This window comes from Artibeus jamaicensis, unplaced genomic scaffold (genome assembly GCF_021234435.1).
Source record: "Artibeus jamaicensis isolate MK-2021 breed Jamaican fruit bat unplaced genomic scaffold, CSHL_Jam_final contig_469, whole genome shotgun sequence".
Taxonomy (NCBI): domain Eukaryota; kingdom Metazoa; phylum Chordata; class Mammalia; order Chiroptera; family Phyllostomidae; genus Artibeus; species Artibeus jamaicensis.
Window position 1 is genome coordinate 1,121,162 of NW_026521847.1, and position 19,601 is coordinate 1,140,762.

A 19,601-nucleotide genomic window follows, 5' to 3' on the forward strand; every position below is an offset into this window, starting at 1 on the left:
CGTGCGCCGGCGGGAGGCGGGAGACGGGCCCGCGCAGCACTCACAGACAAAGCCTTGATGAAGCTGGCCCTGATTAGTCGACGCCGATCAGGTAGGCGACGACCATTGGTCTTTGCTCGAGTGAACTAGCACAGTCCTCTCTGGGAGTTGTAGTCATCCATTGTTGAACACAAGGCAAAAAGACGAAGGGAGGAATGGGTGGATGCTGGGTTTGGGGGTTTTGGTTACTGGCGTTTTATGAAAATGACCTTACCCAAGATAACTTTCCGCTAAGACTGAAGTGTGCGAGTGGTGTTTTTTTTTTTTTTTTAATGCAAAAAGGCACTCGTTTTTGGAGCTGCAGGAATTGGGAACTTAGGGTGTCAGGCGATTAAAAGTGGGGTGGCCACGCCCTGAAAGCTCCCCTCTGCGGTAGCTCTAGGGAAGACTGGACTGCTTAGCTCAGCGAAAACTGGAGAGAAACGTGGCACTCAGCTCTGCTAACAACTGGCCTTTTGGTAATGGAAGGCATGAACACTAAATCGCTGCCCCCCAGATACCGCAGGAAGAAGGAGGGGTTACCTTCCTGCTATTTCCTTGGTAGTTTTCTAAAGATAATATTTAGAAAGAGAAACAAAATTGCAGCAAGGGCATTGCAGAATAGAGACGTAATTGTGTGGATGTTCAAAGAATAAATGGAGTGGTTTAGAGAAGCTGGTATCTGGGATCTGTGAAACTGGAAATCTCTGTCCCTGTAGATCTGGGCCTTAGAGCAACATTAAAGAATCTGGTTTTGTCAAACAGAACCATGGGATGACATCGCCTGCTACAATTTGTCTTTCCAGCCTGCCATTAGACACTTTGATAAAGTCGCTAATTTTTCAGTTTGCTGATTTTACTTAGTGGCTGGCAATTGCAACCTTTCAAGAGCCTCAGGATTTAAATTTTATAATGGGTGAGGGGGTATTCATGGGACAAAACTGGATGGGCTCAAATCAAAGTGGCATGTTTTTTTTTTTAATTTATTGAGTTATTTTTCAAGTAGTTTTCTTTTGTCAGTTTCTCCCATCTCAACCCCCCCTCCACCCCGTCTCCCCACCTCCCTCCCATCCCCTCCCTCCCCACAGACCTCATCCCTGTATCTTTCATACTTGTTCTTCAAAATCCCTCCTCATTTTTCCCCTTAAATTCCCTTCAAAGTGGTGTGTTTTTCACTTGATATTGAGTGTCCTGCAAAACAGGAGCTAGGGATACAAAAATGATTATGAATTAGATCCCTGGCCTCCAGGACCTTGCAGTTTGGTGAAAAGTGTATGAACAATGGAGTGTGGTAAGTACTATAAGAGAGGACATATCAAGGTCTTCACTGTTAGTTCACATTGGATTTAATATACATCTCTCAGTCATTTTATAAATAAAAGAACATTAGACCCTGGTTGGTGTGGCTCAGTGGATTAAGTGCTGGCCTGAAAATCAAAAGGTTGCCAGCTCCATTCACACACCTGGGTTGCAGTCCAGGTTCCCAGCTAGGGGCATGGGAGAGGCAACCAATAGATGTTTCTCTTCCTTCCCCCTCTATAAAAATGTATAAATAAGCTCTGGCTGGTATGGCTCAGTGGATTGAGTGACAGCCTGTGAACCAAAAGGTCACCAGTTCAATTCCCCATCTAAGGCACATAACTGGGTTGCAGGCTAGGTCCCCAATGGGTGGAGGGGGGGGGGCGAATGAGAGGCAGTCACAGGTTGATGTTTCTCTCCCTTTTTTAGAAAGAAAAAATGTACAAATAAAACCTTAAAAAAACATTAAGTTGTGTAAGAAGACCCCTCTACTTACTGTAAAATGGAATTTAAAAAAATGTTTTAGGGCATGATCACAATGCAAGTTATTTTTGTGGCTGTGGAGCTTAGAATTTAGAATTAAAGGACTTGTCTCAATTTGTCACTACCGAACCTATCAAAGTCATTTAACTTAGCAGAGCTTCAATTACCTCTGTAAAAATCTACTTCTGAAACCGGAAAAGACACCGGCTTTCGGGCTGCCTGTCACTACCAAACCCAATAAGCAATGACAGCGTTTGAATCTTTATAGGCGTTTTATTCAGATGGCCAGTGATCTGAGATGGTGGGTTCATACCCTAACAGACTATCTTGTCTTTTCTTTCCAGACCAAGGTTTTTATAGCAGGGAATAAACAAGGTGCAGTGAGGGATTTTGAAATTCGGGGAGGGTCAGGTAGAAGAAACTGCAACATTCCTGTCCTAGGCGGTTAGCTGTTCCCAGGGGTGGATGGTTGTCTGCATCTCCCTGAAACACAATGGCCTGGATGCCCCCACTTGTCTCCAGGTGGTAATCTCTAGCAGTGCCCCAGGAGGTCGGCTGTTTTTCCAGGAGCCCAGATGGGCCTTATCTATAGTTTCTGAAACAAAAATTTTAACATATACATTACTTGCTAGACTTATAATTATTTAACTTAAACTACAGTTTTCCAACTCTTAAGTCCCCTACCACTCCTACCTATTGGATTTTTTGGTCAGAATGAAGTGAGGTAATGAATGAAAAAAGAACTCTACATTATACACAACTCAAATTACTATTCTTTTCTTGTCTTAGTATGACATAACAAAATAGATTATTTTATCCTTCCTTCACTTCTTGAAAGAACTGGATCAGCCTTTAAGATGGCTAGGGATCTCTGCTTTAGGAAAACGACCTCAAAATATCCACTAGGGCTGTTTTCTCAGGGAGATGACATGAAAAACAAATCAAAGGAAATGAACTCCCCACTGCAATGAGGAGTCCTGAAACGCCAGGCCTGCGGGCTGTTCTCCAAAATGCAGCCTCCGGCCACGACAGCAATCCGCAAGCCATTTTCATTTCCGTGACTCAGCAACCACCATATTTGGAAATCCCTAGGAGGGGTACTCTGGACGAACCAGAAACTAACGGGGACTGTGGTAAGCCCCTCTAGGCGCCGCAAGCAGCGAGACTCTGGTCGCGGATTGGATGTCTGCGCGGGAAGTGGGCAATGGGTCCTGGGTGGAATCCCTGGAGCTGCCCAATCGAGTTGCGCTATTGTGTGCGCGCACGTCGAACTCCGCCTCTCTCATCCGTCTCTGGCATATGAAATCCCGCCCCTTTCAGCTGTAGGGGCGGGGCGGGGAAGGGGCGTTGGCTGTTGGCTGTGCCTTCGCACGCTCAACGCCGCGGAGCTGTGAAAGACAGCGGCTGGAACCAATCAGCGAATCAGCTCCGACCAAGGTTGGCGCGCTCGCGCCACTGTGTCGTGGCCGTTACTGGTAGCGCGCGCAGAGGCTCAAAGTAGGTGACTTCTGGGGGTCAGCGCCCGCGCTGCTGGGGTGCCATCTTGTTTCTCTGGGGTGTGGGAGGGGCATGTCTTGGGTGCGACTGGGTGGAGGAGATTTGGAAGTTTCTTCTCGGATTGTAATACTCATCCTTACTTGACGCCCTACCCCGAGTTTCGGTATGAGGACACTTGGGAGACCGTTGGGCTCGGAGGAAATCCACCATGTTGGGGATCAAAGGTGGTAGCCTATTGGGTTGGAGCCAAGGGTCTTGGGCACCCGCAGAATTCGCCAGTCATAAGGATAGAGTGAGCACTATCTCCATTGGAGGCCTCCCAATTTCCCTATCAACGGTTTCTCCCTAGGGTGGCATCTAAGTGAATTTCACCCATCCTGTTAATGAGTTTTTATCCACTTCCATTGGTTCTTTCATCAGTAGACTCCATGATGTTACCTCCAGGAGGGCAGGGTTAATTTTATGTTTGGTTCGTGAATGTATCTCTAATACTTTGGATGGTACCAGGTGCAGAATAACTACTGTTAAGCGAACATGATGGGCCATACAGGAAAAGACACAGTTAGTTCTGCTGGTCCAGTTCTCCAGTGGGTATGTGAAGGCAGAAATGGTTACAATATGGTGAGAAGTGTCGGGATACATACAGTCTATTGACCACTGTGGTGAATACATTAGGAACACCAGGAAGTGGGGAAGACTCCAGGAAAGGCTTTGCTGAGGAAGTGACCTTTGAGCTGAGTGGGAAAGAATAGGCAGGAGTTAGACCGGAAAACTAGGAGCCAAGGGCCAAAGGGTGCTGGCCTAAGGTATGCAGATGTGGGGCAATGGGGACAGTGTGTTCAGAGATTGAGAAGGCCCATGTGGCTTTTTAGGGTGTGAGAGGGTGAGGAATGCATGGAGGTCAAGTTCAGATCATATTGGCTCTTGCTAAGGAGTTTAAATTTTATTTTATTCTGAGAGCATGGAAAGCCATCAAAGAATATTAAACAGAGGAGAGGCATTATCTGGATGATCTTGGTTGAGTTACTTAACCTATCTGTGTTGCAGTTTCTTTAGCAAAGAAATAGAGCATAATAATACTTTACAAGATTCTTTAGATATTTAAATGAGTCAGTTTATTCTGATCACACTGAAATTGCATGGTAAAGAGTAAAAAGCATGGGCTTTGAAGCTAAAAGCACATTTATTCCTACCCTTTACAGTTACCTGCTGTTTTACTGTGAGCAAATAATATTTTTCACCTTAGTTTCCTAAATGCTGGCCTCATATGACTACTATGCCTGACACATAACACAATTACCAACACATAGTTAATGCTTGGCAAAAGTTACTTCCCTTTAAAATAGTGTTTTTCAAACAATGAGTTGCAATCCAATAGTAAATATTGAAATCAATTTAGTGGGAAGCGAATCAGCATGTAGAAATAGAAAATAGAAACAAACAATGAAAACATATAGTAAGTCTAACCATTGTTTCTCAAAATGTCTATATAAATGTGTTTTTAAGTGTATTTTATTTTTTAAATATGTTTTATTGATTACGCCATTACAGTTATCCTATTTCCCCCCTTCATTTCCCTCCACCCTGCGCACCCCTCCCCCACCATTCTCCCCCTTTAGTTTATGCCCTCGTGTCTCAAGTTCTTTAGATTCTATATTTCTCATACTATTCTTGCCCTCCCCCCTATTTTCTACCTACCGTCTATGATACTTACTCTCTGTACCTTCTCCCCCTCTCTCCTCCTCCCACTCCCCTGTTGCTAACCCTCCATGTGATCTTCATTTCTATAGTTCTGCTCCTGATCTAGCTGTCCTTTTAGTTTGCTTTTGTTTTAGGTGTGGTTCTTAATAACTGTGAGTTTGTTGTCCTTTCACTGTTCATATTTTTTAACTCCTTTTTCTTAGATAAGTCCCTTTAACTGAAATCATATAATCAGGGCTTGGTGATGAACTCCTTGAATTTGACCTTATCTGAGAAGCACTTTTTGTGCCCTTCCATTCTAAATGAAAGCTTTGCTGGATAAAGCAATATTGGATGTAGGTCTTTGAATTTCATGACTTGGAATACTTCTTTCCCGCCCCTTCTTGCCTGTAAGGTCTCTTTTGAGAAATCAGCTGACAGTCTGATGGGAACTCCTTTGTAGGTGACTGTCCCCTTATCTCTTGCTGCTTCTAGGATTCTCTCCTTCATTTGAATCTTGGCTAATGTAATTATGCTGTGCCTTGGTGTGTTCCTTCTTAGGTCCAACTTCTTTGAGACTGAGCTTCCTGGAAGTCTATTTCCTTTGCCAGACTGGGGAAGTTCTCCTTTATTATTTGTTCAAATAAGTTTTCCACTTGTCACTCTTCTTCTTCCCCTTCTTGTACCCCTATAACTTGGATGTTGGAGCATTTAAAGATGTCCTGGAGGTTCCTAAGCCTCTCCTGATTTTTTTGAATTCTTGTTTCTTCATACTTTTCTGTTTGGTCATTTTTTTCTTCCTTGTGGTCCACCCCATTGATTTGAGTCCCAGTTTCCTTTCCATCACTATTGGTTTCCTGTGCATTTCCCTTCATTTGTCCCTCTAATTTGTGACTAAAATCAACCAGTTCTGTGAGCACCCCGATCACCAGTGTTTTGAACTGTGCATCTGATAGGTTGGCTATCTCTTGGTTGCTTAGAATTATTGGCTCTGGGGCTTTGAGTTCTTCTTGAGCCACAGTGTTTTGGCCTGTTTGCGCCTGTTATGTATGAGGGGCAGAGCCCTAGATGTTCACTAGAGTGGGGCAACTCAGTTGCTGGGTTGTGACGCTGTGGGGGCGGGGTCAAAGAGGGGCAATTGTGGTCCCCTCCTCTGCTTCCCGCCGCTGCGGCCTGAGCAGTCTGACTCACTGCTCGCTCCTTCACCTGGTTTATCTGCAAGCGAATGTGTTACTGTGGTCAGCCTGCTGCCTTGCGCCCTCACTGGGTCTGCCTGTTGCAACCCTACGTCTGGGATTCGCCAACCGCTGCCTGCACCTGGGTTGGTCTGGCTGAGTTTTCCTGCGCAACCCGGCTAGGCCAGCTACTGGCTCCGCCCCTCTTACTGGTCTGGCTGAACCGTTTATTGTTGTCGGACTTCAGTGTAGTTCAATTTTCTGTGTTTTGGTTGCATTTTTGTTACTAAAACTTTGTTTTTAAACTTGGTTGTATGAGGAGGCACAATGTTTCCACCTATGCCTCCATCTTGGCCGGAAGTCTAAGTGTATTTTATTGATTATGCTATTACAGTTATCCTGTTTTTTTCTCTCATTTATCCCCCTCCACTGGCATTTCCCCCATCTTATTCATGTCCATGAGTGGTACATATAAGTTTTTTGTCTTCTCTATTTCCCATTCTATTCTTAATCTCCCCCTTTCTATTTTGTACAGACCATTTATGCTTCTTATTCCCTGTACCTTTTCCCCCATTCTCCTCCCTCTCCCTCCCCAATAACCCTCCATGTGATCTCCATTTCCGTGATTCTGTTCCTGTTTTGTTTGCTTAGTTTGTTTTTGTTTTAGGTTCAATTGTTGATAGTTGTGAGTTTGTCGCCATTTTACTGTTCATAGTTTTGATCTTCTTTTACTTAGATAAGTCCCTTTAACATTTCAAATAATAAGGGCTTGGTAATGATGAACTCCTTTAACTTGACCTTATCTGGGAAGCACTTTATCTGCACTTTCATTCTAAATGATAGCTTTGCTGGGTAGATATTTGTTGGATATAACCCTAGGTTGCACAGTCTGTCTTGCTTTCCAGTTATTCTTCCTGGCTTATCCACTTAAGAAGGTGGACCCCGTCCGCCAGCCGCCACCTTGCCACATGTCCTCTTCACCCCAGCTGCCTGTCTCCACTTCTACCAGTCTGAATGAATGTTTCTTCTTTAACTCCTTGGTTGTCAGACTTACATACAGTTCAATGTTGGGGCAGTTGTGGTTGTTTTTTGTTTTTAAGTTGGTTGTTGTCTTTCTTTTGGCTGTTCGGGGAAGCAAAGCATATCTATGTATGTCTCCATCTTGGCCAGAACCCCAGTATGTGTGTTTTATTTTTTATTTTTTAAAAGATTTTATTTATTTATTTTTAGAGAGGGGAATGGAGGGAGGGAGAGAACCATCAATATGTGGTTGTCCTCTTGTCCCTCTCCTGGGGACCTGGCCTGCAACCCAGGCATGTGCCCTGACTGGGAACCGGACTGGCAACCCTTTGGTTTGCTGGCTGGCACTGAATCCACTGAGCGACACCAGCCAGGGCAATATGTGTGTTTTATAAACAGGTATTCTCTAGGCTATGAATTTTTGACTTTACAGTATTGCAAAAGTGGTATACATAATAAATTACAGGAGATATTCAACCCTTTATTATCTAATAGGATTTGTGTTAGATGATTTTGCTGAACTGTAGGCTAATGTAAGTGTTCTGAGCACCTTTAAGGTAGGCCAGGCTAAGCTATGATGTTGGGTAGGTTAGGTGTACTAAGTGCATTTCGGCTTATGGATTTTTATGGATTTATTGGGATGTAACTACACTGTAAGCTGAGGAACATCTACTTGTAAACTTGGAACCTTATATTTTTTTATTCTGTGTCATAGTCAAAAATGTTTTTTTCAATGCTTTAGAAGGTTAACAACAGAATGCTTGGCATAAAGAGAAGCATCACACTCTAATTATCCAGGTTCAGGTTTACCCCCAGTTGTGAGTCTACTTGCTAAGACTGTGTGTGAGCCAAAGATAGAAATGATGGCAGTGTGTTTCCTTCCCAGATCATGGAGGATACTCAGGCTATTAACTGGGAGGTTGAAGAAGAGGAGGAGACAGAGAGACCCAGTGACTCATTGGGGAGTAGCTTGGAGCCCTTAGGGCGACTGCGTATCTTCAGTAGTGTCCACGGACCAGAAAAAGGTCAGGGGGTATGGGTGCTACTATAGACCTTTTATTTTTGTGGGGAAGTAGTTGGAGGGTTGTAAGAAGTTTGTATATATTTCACAGGTATCTGACAAAACTCTTTACTGGGAATAGAGAAGAGGGGGCTGATTGACTTGACCATTCCAGGCAAGGGCTCTGGACTCACTGGGGGTGATTTTATTGTACACTTAAAAATGGTTAAAATGCTTTACTTTATGTACATTTTATAACAATAGAAAAAATCTAGTATGGATGGGTGGGTGTTAAGTATGAATAATATATTATATATATTCTTTAATACTTAAATGTCTTAGGGCCTTTTATTTTTCTAATGTATGTGGGAACTTCAAGTGAGTAGCTAGGTACTTAACCAGAAAATTTCCCAATAACGGGCCAGGAATGTGGCCTTGGAACCTACCTGCCTCTTTAATTCTTAGATTTCCCACTGTACCTCGGGAAGAATGTGGTAGGCCGAATGCCTGACTGCGCTGTAGCCCTGCCCTTTCCAACCATCTCCAAACAACATGCAGTGATTGAAATCTTGGCCTGGAACAAGGCCGCTGTTCTCCAGGATTGTGGGAGCCTCAATGGTACGCAAATCCTGAGGCCTCCTAAGTTCCTGAACCCTGGGGTGAGTCATCATCTGAGAGACAAGGAGTTGGTTGTCTTTGCCGACTTGCCTTGCCAGTACCATCGCCTGGATGTCTCCCTGCCCTTTGTCTCCTGGGGCCCCCTAACTGTACAGGAGACACCCAGGGTACAGGGAGGAGCTCAACCTTGGGGGAATCTGTTGGCTGAGGACTCAGAAGAGGAAGTAGGTAAGTGTGTGTATTGGGAGGGTGGGTAAGTAGATGGGGATGGTGAAAAACTGTCAACTTACTTCATTCTACCCTTGGCAGATCCTTTTTCTGAAAGGTGTATGGTGGAAGAACCAAGGACCATGTTCCCCCTTTTGGCAACAGTTGTTCCAGAGAGGTAATTGCTGAAGGGCCAGATACCTGAGTCTTCCAAAAGAGAAGGAACCCCAGACTAAAGGATCCATCTCTAAGAGAAAGAATTATCATGGAAGTGAGGGCTGGGGAGCTACACATAATCTTTCACTAGCTGAATTTTCATTAAGCACCTCTGATGTGCCAAATGGAGAACTAATTGCTAGAGATAGAAAAATAAATACTACCTTGTCTTTGTCCTCCAGGAGCTCACAGATGAGTCATGTATCCCTTCCTGGGAAATAGATTCAATAAATTCTTTCTCTTCTCTTCCCGTCATAGTGATGAAGAGGGGCCTTCTGCCCCAGATGGTCCTGGGCCACCTTGTGCCTTCAACTTTGACAGTGACACAGATGAGGAAGAAAGTCCACAACCAGCAGTAGGGGAGGCCTGCTCAGCTGCCACAAGAGATGCCACTGCAGAGACAGAGCAGCCTAAAGCTGTCACAACTGAAATCCACTGTGAAATGAATCAACATTCAGGGAAGGAAAGGAACAACGACGCAAGAGCTGAGAGGGATACAAGCAATGGGGTGGTTCCAGTTGGGATGATTCTTGAGAGAAGCCAACCTGCTAAAGAGGACAGTGAAACAGGTGTGGATGATGAGAGCAGGCCTCCAGGAAGGTCAGCTGAGGTTCATCTGGAAAGGGCCCAGCTTTCTGACTTCATAGACAGTGACACTGACATGGAAGAAGAAGAGATTCCTGCAACCCCAGCTGTAGTTCCTGTGAAGAAGAGGCAAATCTTCCATGGTGTTAGTACAGAGAGTCCTGGGGGACCTGACCTGGCACATCTTGAAGAGAGCTTGGCTGGTAGTGACACAGATGTGGAGACTGAGTCCCCATTCGCAGTCCCTCTGGGACGCAGCCAAGCCTCTATGGTGATTAACAGCAATACAGATGACGAGGAAGAAGTGTCAGCAGCACTCACTTTAGCACGTCTGAAAGAAAGCCATGCTGCTGTGTGTAACAAAGATATAGATATGGAAGAGGATCAAGCCCAACCTTTGGATTTGTTTGAGCAAAGCCAAACCTCTTCTGGGAGAGACAGTGACACAGAAGTAGAGAAGGAGAAGTTCCCAGTAGAAAAGAGAGAATATGTTCACAAGGGTCACACAGGCAAAGTGTATTCAGAAAATAGCCAACCTCCTTTCAGGGCCAGTGTTAGAGAAGTGAAAGAAGATAAGAGCTCATCTGGAGTCTCCCTGGAAAGAAGCCAAGCCTCTACCAAAGTGGGCATCAGCACACAAGTAGAAGAGGAAATGCCCCCAGGACCAGCTGTTATACTTCCAGAGAAGCATCAGGTGCCTGTGTCGTGGACAAGTCAAACAAATGTGAAAGCAGAAGGGGGTCCAGCAAAGCTACCTGTGATGCATCTAGAGGAAGCCCAGCCTCCTCCAGGTGGGGACAGTGAAGCAGAGGCTGATGTAAGAAAGAGTCAGTTTCTAACAGAAGGGGTTGTTGGGACAGAGTGGGTTGTATCTGTTCTTCAGCAGGAGGGAGTTCTTGAGGCAGGGGCCCAGGGTGAGCCACCTGTAGCACAGGTGGAGCAGGACCATCTTGTCTCAAGGGAGAATGTAACAGCTCTCTTGGTAGACACAGGTACTCCAGGAGAACCCAACCAGCCACAGAGAAAGGGATTTGCCCAGCCCCCCAGAGAAAGAGGGAGAGAACCATGTGTGGACACGACCAAGGACTCTGGAGACAACCATGATGGTAAGTGCTGGCCTGCCCTCCTCCCTTGACCCCTAAGATAAAGAAAGTTTATAGGGGGACTTAGTCCATTTGGGCTACTATAAACAATACCACAGAATGGATGGCTTATAAACCTTTATTTCTCATGGTTTTAATGGCTGGAAAGTACATGATCAAGGCAACGGCAGATTCATTATCTGGTGAGGGCTCACTTCCTTGTTTATAGGTGGCCTGCTTCTCACTGTGTCCTTAAATGCCAAAAGGGCACAAGGGTATTCTTTGGGGTCTCTTTTATAAGGGCACTAATCCCATTCATGAGGGTTCTACCCTGAGGACCTAATCACTTCCCAAGTGCCCTACCTCCTAATGGCATCACAATGTGGTATTAGAATAGGAACGTGGAGTGGCTGCTCTGGCTGGTGTAGCTCAGTGGATTGAGCATGGGCTGTGAACCAAAGGGTTGCTAGTTCGATTCCTAGTCAGGACACATGCCTGGGTTGCAGGCCAGGTCCCCAGTGGGGGCCACATGAGAGGCAACCACACATTAATGTTTCTTCCCTCTCTTTCTCCCTCCCTTCCCTTCTCTCAAAAAATAAATAAAATCTTTAAAAACAAAAAAAGAATGTGGAGTGGTATCTTCCTGAAAGAAGCCAGAAGCCAAAAGTGGTTTACTACTATTCACATGACCCAGAAAACCTCACAAAAGTATGCAAATCAAGAGGTTCACCTCTTCATGATCACTTTAAGAACACTTGTGAATCTACCAGGCCATCAGGGGTGTGCATATTCAAAAAGCCACCAAGTACTGAAAGATGCCACTTTAAAGAAGTAATGTGTCCCATTCCATTGATACAATGGTGGAGTTGGTATCAACTCCACAATGGCCTGTGCCCAGGCCAGACAGTGGGGATTGACACAGGGTGAGTGGCCTCAAAAGAGTGCTAAATTTTTGCTGCATGTGCTTAAAAATACAAAGAATAATGCTGAACTTAAGAGTTTAGATATAGATTTTTTTCTGTAGTTCTCCATTTTTTAAAAATATTTTATTTATTTACCTTTAGAGGGGAAAGGAAGGAGAGAGGGAGAGAAATATCAATGTATGGTTGCCTCTCGTGCGTCCGCAGCTGGGAACTGGCCTGCAACCCAGGCATATGCCCTGACTGGGAATTGAACCTGTGACCTTTTGGTTCGCAGGCCCATGCTCAATCCACTGAGCTACACCAGCCTGGGTAGATATAGATTTTTTTTAAGAGAGGAGGGAAAGGAAGGAGAAAGAGAGGAAGAGAAACATCAATGTGTGGTTGCCCCTCGTGTGTCCTCAACTGGGAGACCTGGCCTACAACCCAGGCATGTGCCTGACTGGGAATTGAACCTGTGACCTTTTGGTTCGCAGGTCTGCGCTCAATCCACTGAGCTACACTAACCAGGGCTAGATTTTTTGGTCATTGAGCACATAGGCTCCCAAGATGCAGTGCAGAACTTTACAGAGCTCATGGATGGGTTGACTGGTGCATGAGCTCTCCCTGTCACACCGAGATGATCTTACAGAAGAAGCAGATTGTTCCTAATTGGAGGGGAGTTTGCACAGAAGAAAAAGATACCCCAGGAGAAACTGAAGAAACACAAACTTATGGCTGGGAAGTAAATTCAGCATAAAATAAATACTAGTAAAAGTTTTAAAAAATGTTTTTGAAAGAATGTGGGGTGGGACACTGATACTCAGTCCATTGGGAAGATAAAAATAGAGAAAAAGGTGTTATGGGTCAGATATGATTTTCTTATTATCCTGTCTTTCTCCCTCACCAGATTCTGAAAATCTGGACCTACAAGCTACCCAGTGCTTTGTGGAGAGAGAGAATCAGAGCATGGAAGGTGAGGACATCTGTGTCATGGGGATGCTGGTACACGATCAGAAGCTGGGATAAGATTAGACTGGTGCCCTTTGAAGGCTGTGGAAGCTGGCACAGGCAGGGCAGGAGACTGGGGTTCTCCGGAGGAGCTGTGCTCAGGACATTTTCCTTGCGAAGCAGCCCAGAGCTTAGAGGGTGAATCCACCTAGGCCTTCCCATTTACCCCAGGAGCCTGCCCCTTCCCGTGGTGGCTCCCAGGCCCCAGGTATAAGAAGCCGCCCTCCTCCATGCCCTTAACTTTGCATCATTGTTTCTTCCTCTACATGTTTCTTTCATGTACTTTATTTGCTGATGTTTCTCCATCTTATTAGGGAAAAAAGCCATTAATTTAGAGACTCGTAGAGCAATTTGTCTAGCATATTTTTAAGAGGCTTCTGTGAGCACTTTTATATGAAAGTATGGTTTTTTTTTTATTTTTAAAAAGATTTTACTTATTTATTTTTATAGAGAGGAGAAGGGTGAGAGAAAGAAAGGGAGAGAAACATCAATGTGCGGTTGCTTCTCACATGCCCCGTATTGGGGACCTGGTCTGCAACCCAGGTATATGCCTTGATTGGGAATCAAACCAGCTACCCTTTAGTTCACAGACCAGCACTCAGTCCACTGAACCACACCAGCCATGGCTATGGTCTTACTTTTTGAGAGAAACATTAAATGCTACAAATAATCCTTATTCCCAGCTTTTCTTTAATAACTCATATAGATTTAGATAACTCATATGAATTTATCTTAATCCTTTCTTAATCTGTTAACCTTCTCAACCTCTCTTTCTCTCTCTCTCTGACTCTACTTCCAGGTGCCCTGGATGAACCATGGGAGGTCTTGGCTACACAGCCATTCTGTCTAAGAGAGTTTGAGGCCTCAGATACCCAGCCTGTTTCTGCCCACCTTGAGGCCTACGGCTCTTGCCCCTTTTCACCTAAGGCAACACCTCAAGACCAACATCCAGAAAGCCCACTTCATGCAGAGCCACTGGGTATTCAAGACAGAGGGATGCAGACTGCAGAGAAAGGCATGAGTATACCAAGAGAATCAGCAGAGAGGTTGACCCTGGAGGGAGGGCCATTAGGAAGGGAAATCAAAACACTGCCACAGGAAGGACTGAGAGAAAATGTGATGAGAGAGGAAGAATTAACCAGGGTGATGAAGGACAGAGAACAAAAACAGGTGTTAACTAGAGACACTCAGAGACAAGAGTCCAATAAAATGGTGAAAAGTAGATTTATGGAAAGGGATATGGAGAGTTTGAAGGTAGAAATTGAGACACCCAAGGAATTACAAGAGATAGTAAAGCAGGCTCTTGCAAAAGAAGTATTTGAGAGAGAAGCAGAAAAACCAGCACCAGAGAGAAAGTGTGATCCAGGTGGATTAGAAGTCAGCATACCTAAGGTCATACTGGAGGGAAGTGCAGATAAACTGGAGACAAAAAGAGGGAGCATGGAACAGAAAGGGAAGGCCTCCAGCCCAACACTGGAACCTGAAGGAGGGGCAGGAGACCTTATGGGACTCTCTTCAGCCCTAATAGCTTCTGGGAGCCAGTCAGGTGGAAGAAGGGGAGCCCCATTAAGCCACGGGAGGTGGCAGAGAGGTAAGTGAAAGCGGGGGTGGGGGGGTGGGGGGGGTGGGACCCAAGGTGTCACACAGCCTTTATGGTAAACCCTAAGTAACTGTCTGCTTGAACCTCAGCCACACTTGTCTTTCCTTTCTGTCTAGGCCACTTGAGTTGCAAGATGCCACCTGCAGAGAGAGTCTCTAGGGTGAGAGCTGCTTTCTCTATCTCCCCTCCACTTTGCTTTCATTTGTTCTTCCCCAGCTTCTCCACTGTTGTCATTTTCCACTCCTTAGTGTTGGCTTCTGTTTCTTTACCTTGGCACCTGTTATTTTCCGTATATCTGTTTCCCAGTTCTGTCTCTCTCAGCCTGATTCAGAACATCCCTTTCCCTCTTCCCAACTATCCATCACTGTATTGGCCTTGTGTGAGAGGTTCATGGGAAAGGAGACTGCTTCCTACCTGGGAAGTTTCCAGACCAATGGAAGATGGTCAGAGACAGAGAAAGCCAGTGAGCGTACTCTCATTGTAACAAGTACCAAGAATAGTGTCCAGTCCTATCTCTTCCCTCTGCCTCTTGCTCTCTCACTTGCTTCTATTTCTCCCCAGGGTGATCCAGAATCCCTAGATGCTTGTGTGCCTCCGATGGTACCTGAAGCCTCAGTCCCAGGCCAAAACCCCCTCATCTGTCAGAACCAGAAACATCCTGCTCCTCAGCCCCTCTTTGCTCCCTCTCCACCTTTTTTAGAACCACTCATTCCCAGAACCAGGCAAAATGGGAGCCAAGAAGTTTTAGAGAATCCGTTGTCTTCAGAGTTGGACCTTCTTCATGCAAAACCCAAAGTCCGGCCCCGGAGGTGCTCCAAAATGACGTCCTCTCCAGTTTCTTCTGTAGCCTCAGAATCCCACCCTTCCGCCTCCAAAGACAAGCCTATCACCCCTGAGCCCACATCTCGGGCCACTCGGGGCAGGAAACAGAGGTCCTCTGTCAAGACCCCTAAACCAGTTGTCCCTGCAGCCACTGAGTGCCAGCCTTCCACTTCCAAAGACCAGCCTGTCACCCCTGAGCCCACATCTCGGGCCACTCGGGGCAGGACACAGAGGTCCTCTGTCAAGACCCCTAAACCAGTTGTCCCCGCAGTCACTGAGTGCCAGCCTTCCACCTCCAAAGACCAGCCTGTCACCCCTGAGCCCACATCTCGGGCCACTCGGGGCAGGACACAGAGGTCCTCTGTCAAGACCCCTAAACCAGTTGTCCCCACAGTCCCTGAGTGCCAGCCTTCCACCTCCAAAGACCAGCCTGTCACCCCTGAGCCCACATCTCGGGCCACTCGGGGCAGGACACAGAGGTCCTCTGTCAAGACCCCTAAACCAGTTGTCCCCACAGTCCCTGAGTGCCAGCCTTCCACCTCCAAAGACCAGCCTGTCACCCCTGAGCCCACATCTCGGGCCACTCGGGGCAGGACACAGAGGTCCTCTGTCAAGACCCCTAACCCAGTTGTCCCCACAATCCCTGAGTGCCAGCCTTCCACCTCCAAAGACCAGCCTGTCATCCCTGAGCCCACATCTCGGGCCACTCAGGGCAGGACACAGAGGTCCTCTGTCAAGACCCCTAAACCAGTTGTCCCCGCAGTTCCTGAGTGCCAGCCTTCCACCTCCAAAGACCAGCCTGTCACCCCTGAGCCCACATCTCGGGCCACTCGGGGCAGGACACAGAGGTCCTCTGTCAAGACCCCTAACCCAGTTGTCCCCACAATCCCTGAGTGCCAGCCTTCCACCTCCAAAGACCAGCCTGTCAACCCCAAGGCCATAGCTCAGAGTGGTTGGAGCAGGACACTGAGGAGAGGAAGTGCTGTGCCAGTTCCTGCCACCCCTGAATTCCAGTCTCCTGGCTCCACAGACCAGCCTATTTCCCCTGAGCCCATCCCTCAAACCAATTGCAGCAGGAGGCCAAGGGCCACTAGGAAGAATGGGTCCCTCACAACTCCCATTGTCTATGAACCCTGTTCTGCACCCCTTGAACCTAACTTCCAATCCTCAAGGAACCAAAGTCGAGCACTGAGAGTATCCAAGTCCCTCAGAGCCATCCCTAAGCCTGCCTTTGCCCAGCTTCCTGAGGCATCCACTCATGTTTCCCAAATCCAAAAGGTAGAGGCAGGAGGTAGATATGAGTTCACTCCAAAGACCCAGCCTAAGGCCTTTCGAAACCGCAAGAGGCCTTTCAGTGCTGTGGATTCATCCCCACTTCAAAAACAGCTCCAAAGAGAGGAAGTCCATCAGAAGACAGTGTTCCTCAAGAAAGGGGAAGACCCCACAGAGAAGGAAGAGGTGAGGAGAGGACTGGGGCCACCGAGCTGGGAAAGGCTTGGAGACTCAGAAATCCTCATAAAGATCCTTTTCAATCCCAGGATATAGTCACTCCAGGGCCAGGCAAGAGAAAGAAAGGCCAAGCTGAGGAGCCAAAGGCAGTGCCAGGCCGTAGCCTCCGTCGGACCAAACCTAAACAGGAGTCTGCAGCCCCCAAAGTAGGAGAGAAGGGGCCTCGTGCTTTATGGGAGCACAAGTGGAGGGATGGGGGATACCTAGGGGATTTGGGAGATTAGCACTGTTGTATGGGTTGCTGTGACCAATTTAGGCTAATCCCTTCCACAGGTGCTCTTCACAGGAGTGGTAGATGCCCGAGGAGAACAGGCAGTGTTGGCCCTGGGGGGAAGTCTGGCCAGCTCAGTAACAGAAGCTTCCCACCTGGTAACTGATCGAATCTGCCGGACAGTCAAGTTCCTGTGTGCCCTGGGGCGGGGGATCCCTATCCTCTCCCTGGATTGGCTGCACCAGGTGAGAGGCCAGGAGATGATGACATGTATAGAGAAAGTGAACATAGAAGACTGCTCACATAGCACTCAAGGGAGGGGGTGCAGGAACACAAGGGTGAGTCAGGTAGAAGACTTCATTCAGAAACACTTTGTGAGCTCCCTGTAACTGCTAGGCAGCAGGACTAGGTGACAGGCTGGCCTGAGCTTTGATACTGACTGCTGCCACCCTTAGTCCCACAAGGCTGGTTGTTTCTTGCCCCCGGATGAATATGTGGTGACTGATTCTGAGCAGGAAAAGAACTTTGGCTTCAGCCTCCGTGACTCTCTGAGCCGGGCTCGTGAGCGAAAGCTGCTAGAGGTGAGAGACTGTCTTCTCCCCAACAGTGCACAGCTTCTTGGTATGCTCTCCACTGCCTCTACCTTTTTTTTTCCTCTTAGGGCTATGAGATTCATGTGACCCCTGGAGTCCAGCCACCTCCACCTCAGATGGCAGAGATCATCAGTTGCTGTGGAGGCACTGTCCTACCCAGCATGCCCCGGTCCTACAAGGTAAGGGCGGGTGGGGAGTGTTCTAGATCTGGGGAAATACACATGGGAACACAGTAGTGAGAGGGTTTGGGAAAAATGGCACAGAAAGGGATAGGAATGAGAGGAGCTCTGCTGATATCAGTTAGACTTAGTTTTATTTTGTACTTTAAAGAATTGCAAATATACACAAAAAGAGAGAGAATAATGCAGTGGGCCTCGATAAACCAATCACTGAGGTTAATTTAGATGTTGCTACATTTACTCTATCCCTTTTTTCCCCCATCTTCTTTACTAAATTATTTTTTAAAAAACTGCAAACCTATTTCTACTTACATACTTAAAGTACATATCTCTAAAAAATATGTACATTTTCCTTTTTTTTCTTTAGTATGTAGGGGTTTTTTGTTGTTGTTTACTTTTAGGGTCAGGGAGAGGGAGAGAAACATCAATGTAAGAGAGAAACATTGATCAGTTAATTGCCTATCACACGTCCCCAACTGGGGATCTGGACTGCAACTTGGGCGTGCACTCTGACTGAGAATCAAACTGGCAGCCCCTTGGTTCACAGGCCGGTGCTCAATCCACTGATCCATAGCACCCAGGGCCCACCCAGCCTTTTTTATCCCTCTGACTTTCTATAGAAACTAGGTCACTTGTCCTTTAGAATGTTCCTCTGTCTGACTTTCATTGGACTTTTTGCTCCCTGGTTATATCATTTATCTTGTTCTTCTGTCTTTTATATTTCCTGTAAATTATAGTTAATTTTAAAAGCTTGAATAAATTCTGGTTCAACTTTTCTGATAAGAGTACTTCATAGACAATGCAGTATGCTTCACATGGCATCATATCAGGAGATACCATATTAGTGATGCTTAGACACATGAGTGGGTCCTAAACCTATTGCTAGGGTTCTTTTTCCACCTGACTTTCTATCTGTGCTGTCTTCCCCAGCCTCAGAGAGTTGTGATCACATGCTCCCAGGATGTTCCTCGATGCAACACACCAATTCGAGCTGGGCTGCCCATCCTCTCACCTGAGTTCCTGCTGACAGGAGTGCTGAAGCAGGAAGCCACGCCAGAGGCTTTTGTTTTCTCCACTCTGGAAGTGTCATGCACCTGAAAATCCACCCCAGTACCCTTTTCCCTCCCAGACCAATAAATACTTGGAAAATATTTGGAGAAAGAATGTGGGGCATTAAAAGGATTGGGGTATACCAATCTGATTTGTCTTGAAACACGAGTGGGGCTGAAAAGGCTTATGGGAAAACAAAGATAAGAGGATTGGGAGATTTCCTTAAATAGTCATTTATTTGGCTAATCTCATGCTCAGATATCTTTTTTTTAATTTATTTTTTTATTGATTACCCTGATACAGTTGTTCTATTCCCCCTTCATTCCTCTCCCCGTCCCCATCCCCACAATTACCCCCCTTTAGTTTATGACCATGTGTCTCAAGTTCTTTAGATTCTATATTTCCCATACTATTCTTGCCACCCCATCTATTTTCTATCTACCATCTATGCTACTTATTTTCTGTACCTTCTCCCCCCTTCTCCTCCTCCCACTCCCCTGTTGCTAACCCTCCTTGAGATCTTCATTTCTATGTTTCCACTCCTGATCTAGCTGTCCTTTTAGTTTGCTTTTGTTTTAGGTGTGGTTGTTAATAACTGTGAGTTTGTTGTCCTTTCACTGTTCATGTTTTTTAAACTTCTTTTTCTTAGATAAGTCCCTTTAACATTTCATATAATAAGGGCTTGGTGATGATGAACTTCTTGAATTTGATCTTAAATGAGAAGCACTTTATCTGTCCTTCCATTCTAAATGAAAGTTTTGCTGGATAGAGCAATCTTGGATGTAGGTCCTTGTCTTTCATGATTTGGAATACCTCTTTCCAGCCCCTTCTTGCCTGTAAGGTCTCT

At 46.1% G+C, this 19,601-nt stretch overlaps 1 protein-coding gene across 10 annotated transcripts; it reads left to right on the forward strand.

Moving 5' to 3' along the window:
* Positions 1-32: 32 nt before the first annotated feature.
* On the forward strand, positions 33-18,900 carry MDC1 (mediator of DNA damage checkpoint 1). 10 transcript variants are annotated; one of them, XM_053667451.1, is made up of 15 exons: positions 3,194-3,297; positions 8,059-8,197; positions 8,638-9,018; positions 9,100-9,175; positions 9,472-10,904; positions 12,690-12,755; positions 13,590-13,805; positions 14,310-14,381; positions 14,507-14,550; positions 14,952-16,670; positions 16,751-16,867; positions 16,995-17,177; positions 17,388-17,513; positions 17,594-17,704; positions 18,635-18,900. In XM_053667451.1, exons 2-15 carry the CDS (start codon positions 8,062-8,064, stop codon positions 18,800-18,802), a joined length of 4,848 nt encoding a protein of 1,615 aa, XP_053523426.1. In that variant the 5' UTR covers positions 3,194-3,297; positions 8,059-8,061; the 3' UTR covers positions 18,803-18,900. The 10 variants fall into 10 exon arrangements, with proteins under 10 accessions (XP_053523424.1, XP_053523426.1, XP_053523427.1 ...); XM_053667452.1 differs by having other exon boundaries at positions 13,590-13,769; XM_053667446.1 differs by having other exon boundaries at positions 9,472-10,589; positions 10,785-10,904; positions 13,590-14,381.
* Positions 18,901-19,601: the final 701 nt, after the last annotated feature.

What these genes read in the sequence shown, in the direction of transcription:
- MDC1 (XM_053667442.1), top strand. Translation starts at nt 8,062, where the DNA reads ATGGAGGATACTCAGGCTATTAACTGGGAGGTTGAAGAAGAGGAGGAG. An exon ending in CCACGGGAGGTGGCAGAGAG is followed by an intron (nt 14,382 to 14,506) that starts GTAAGTGAAAGC and finishes CTTTCTGTCTAG; the next exon opens with GCCACTTGAGTTGCAAGATG. An exon ending in GCATGCCCCGGTCCTACAAG is followed by an intron (nt 17,705 to 18,634) that starts GTAAGGGCGGGT and finishes TGTCTTCCCCAG; the next exon opens with CCTCAGAGAGTTGTGATCAC.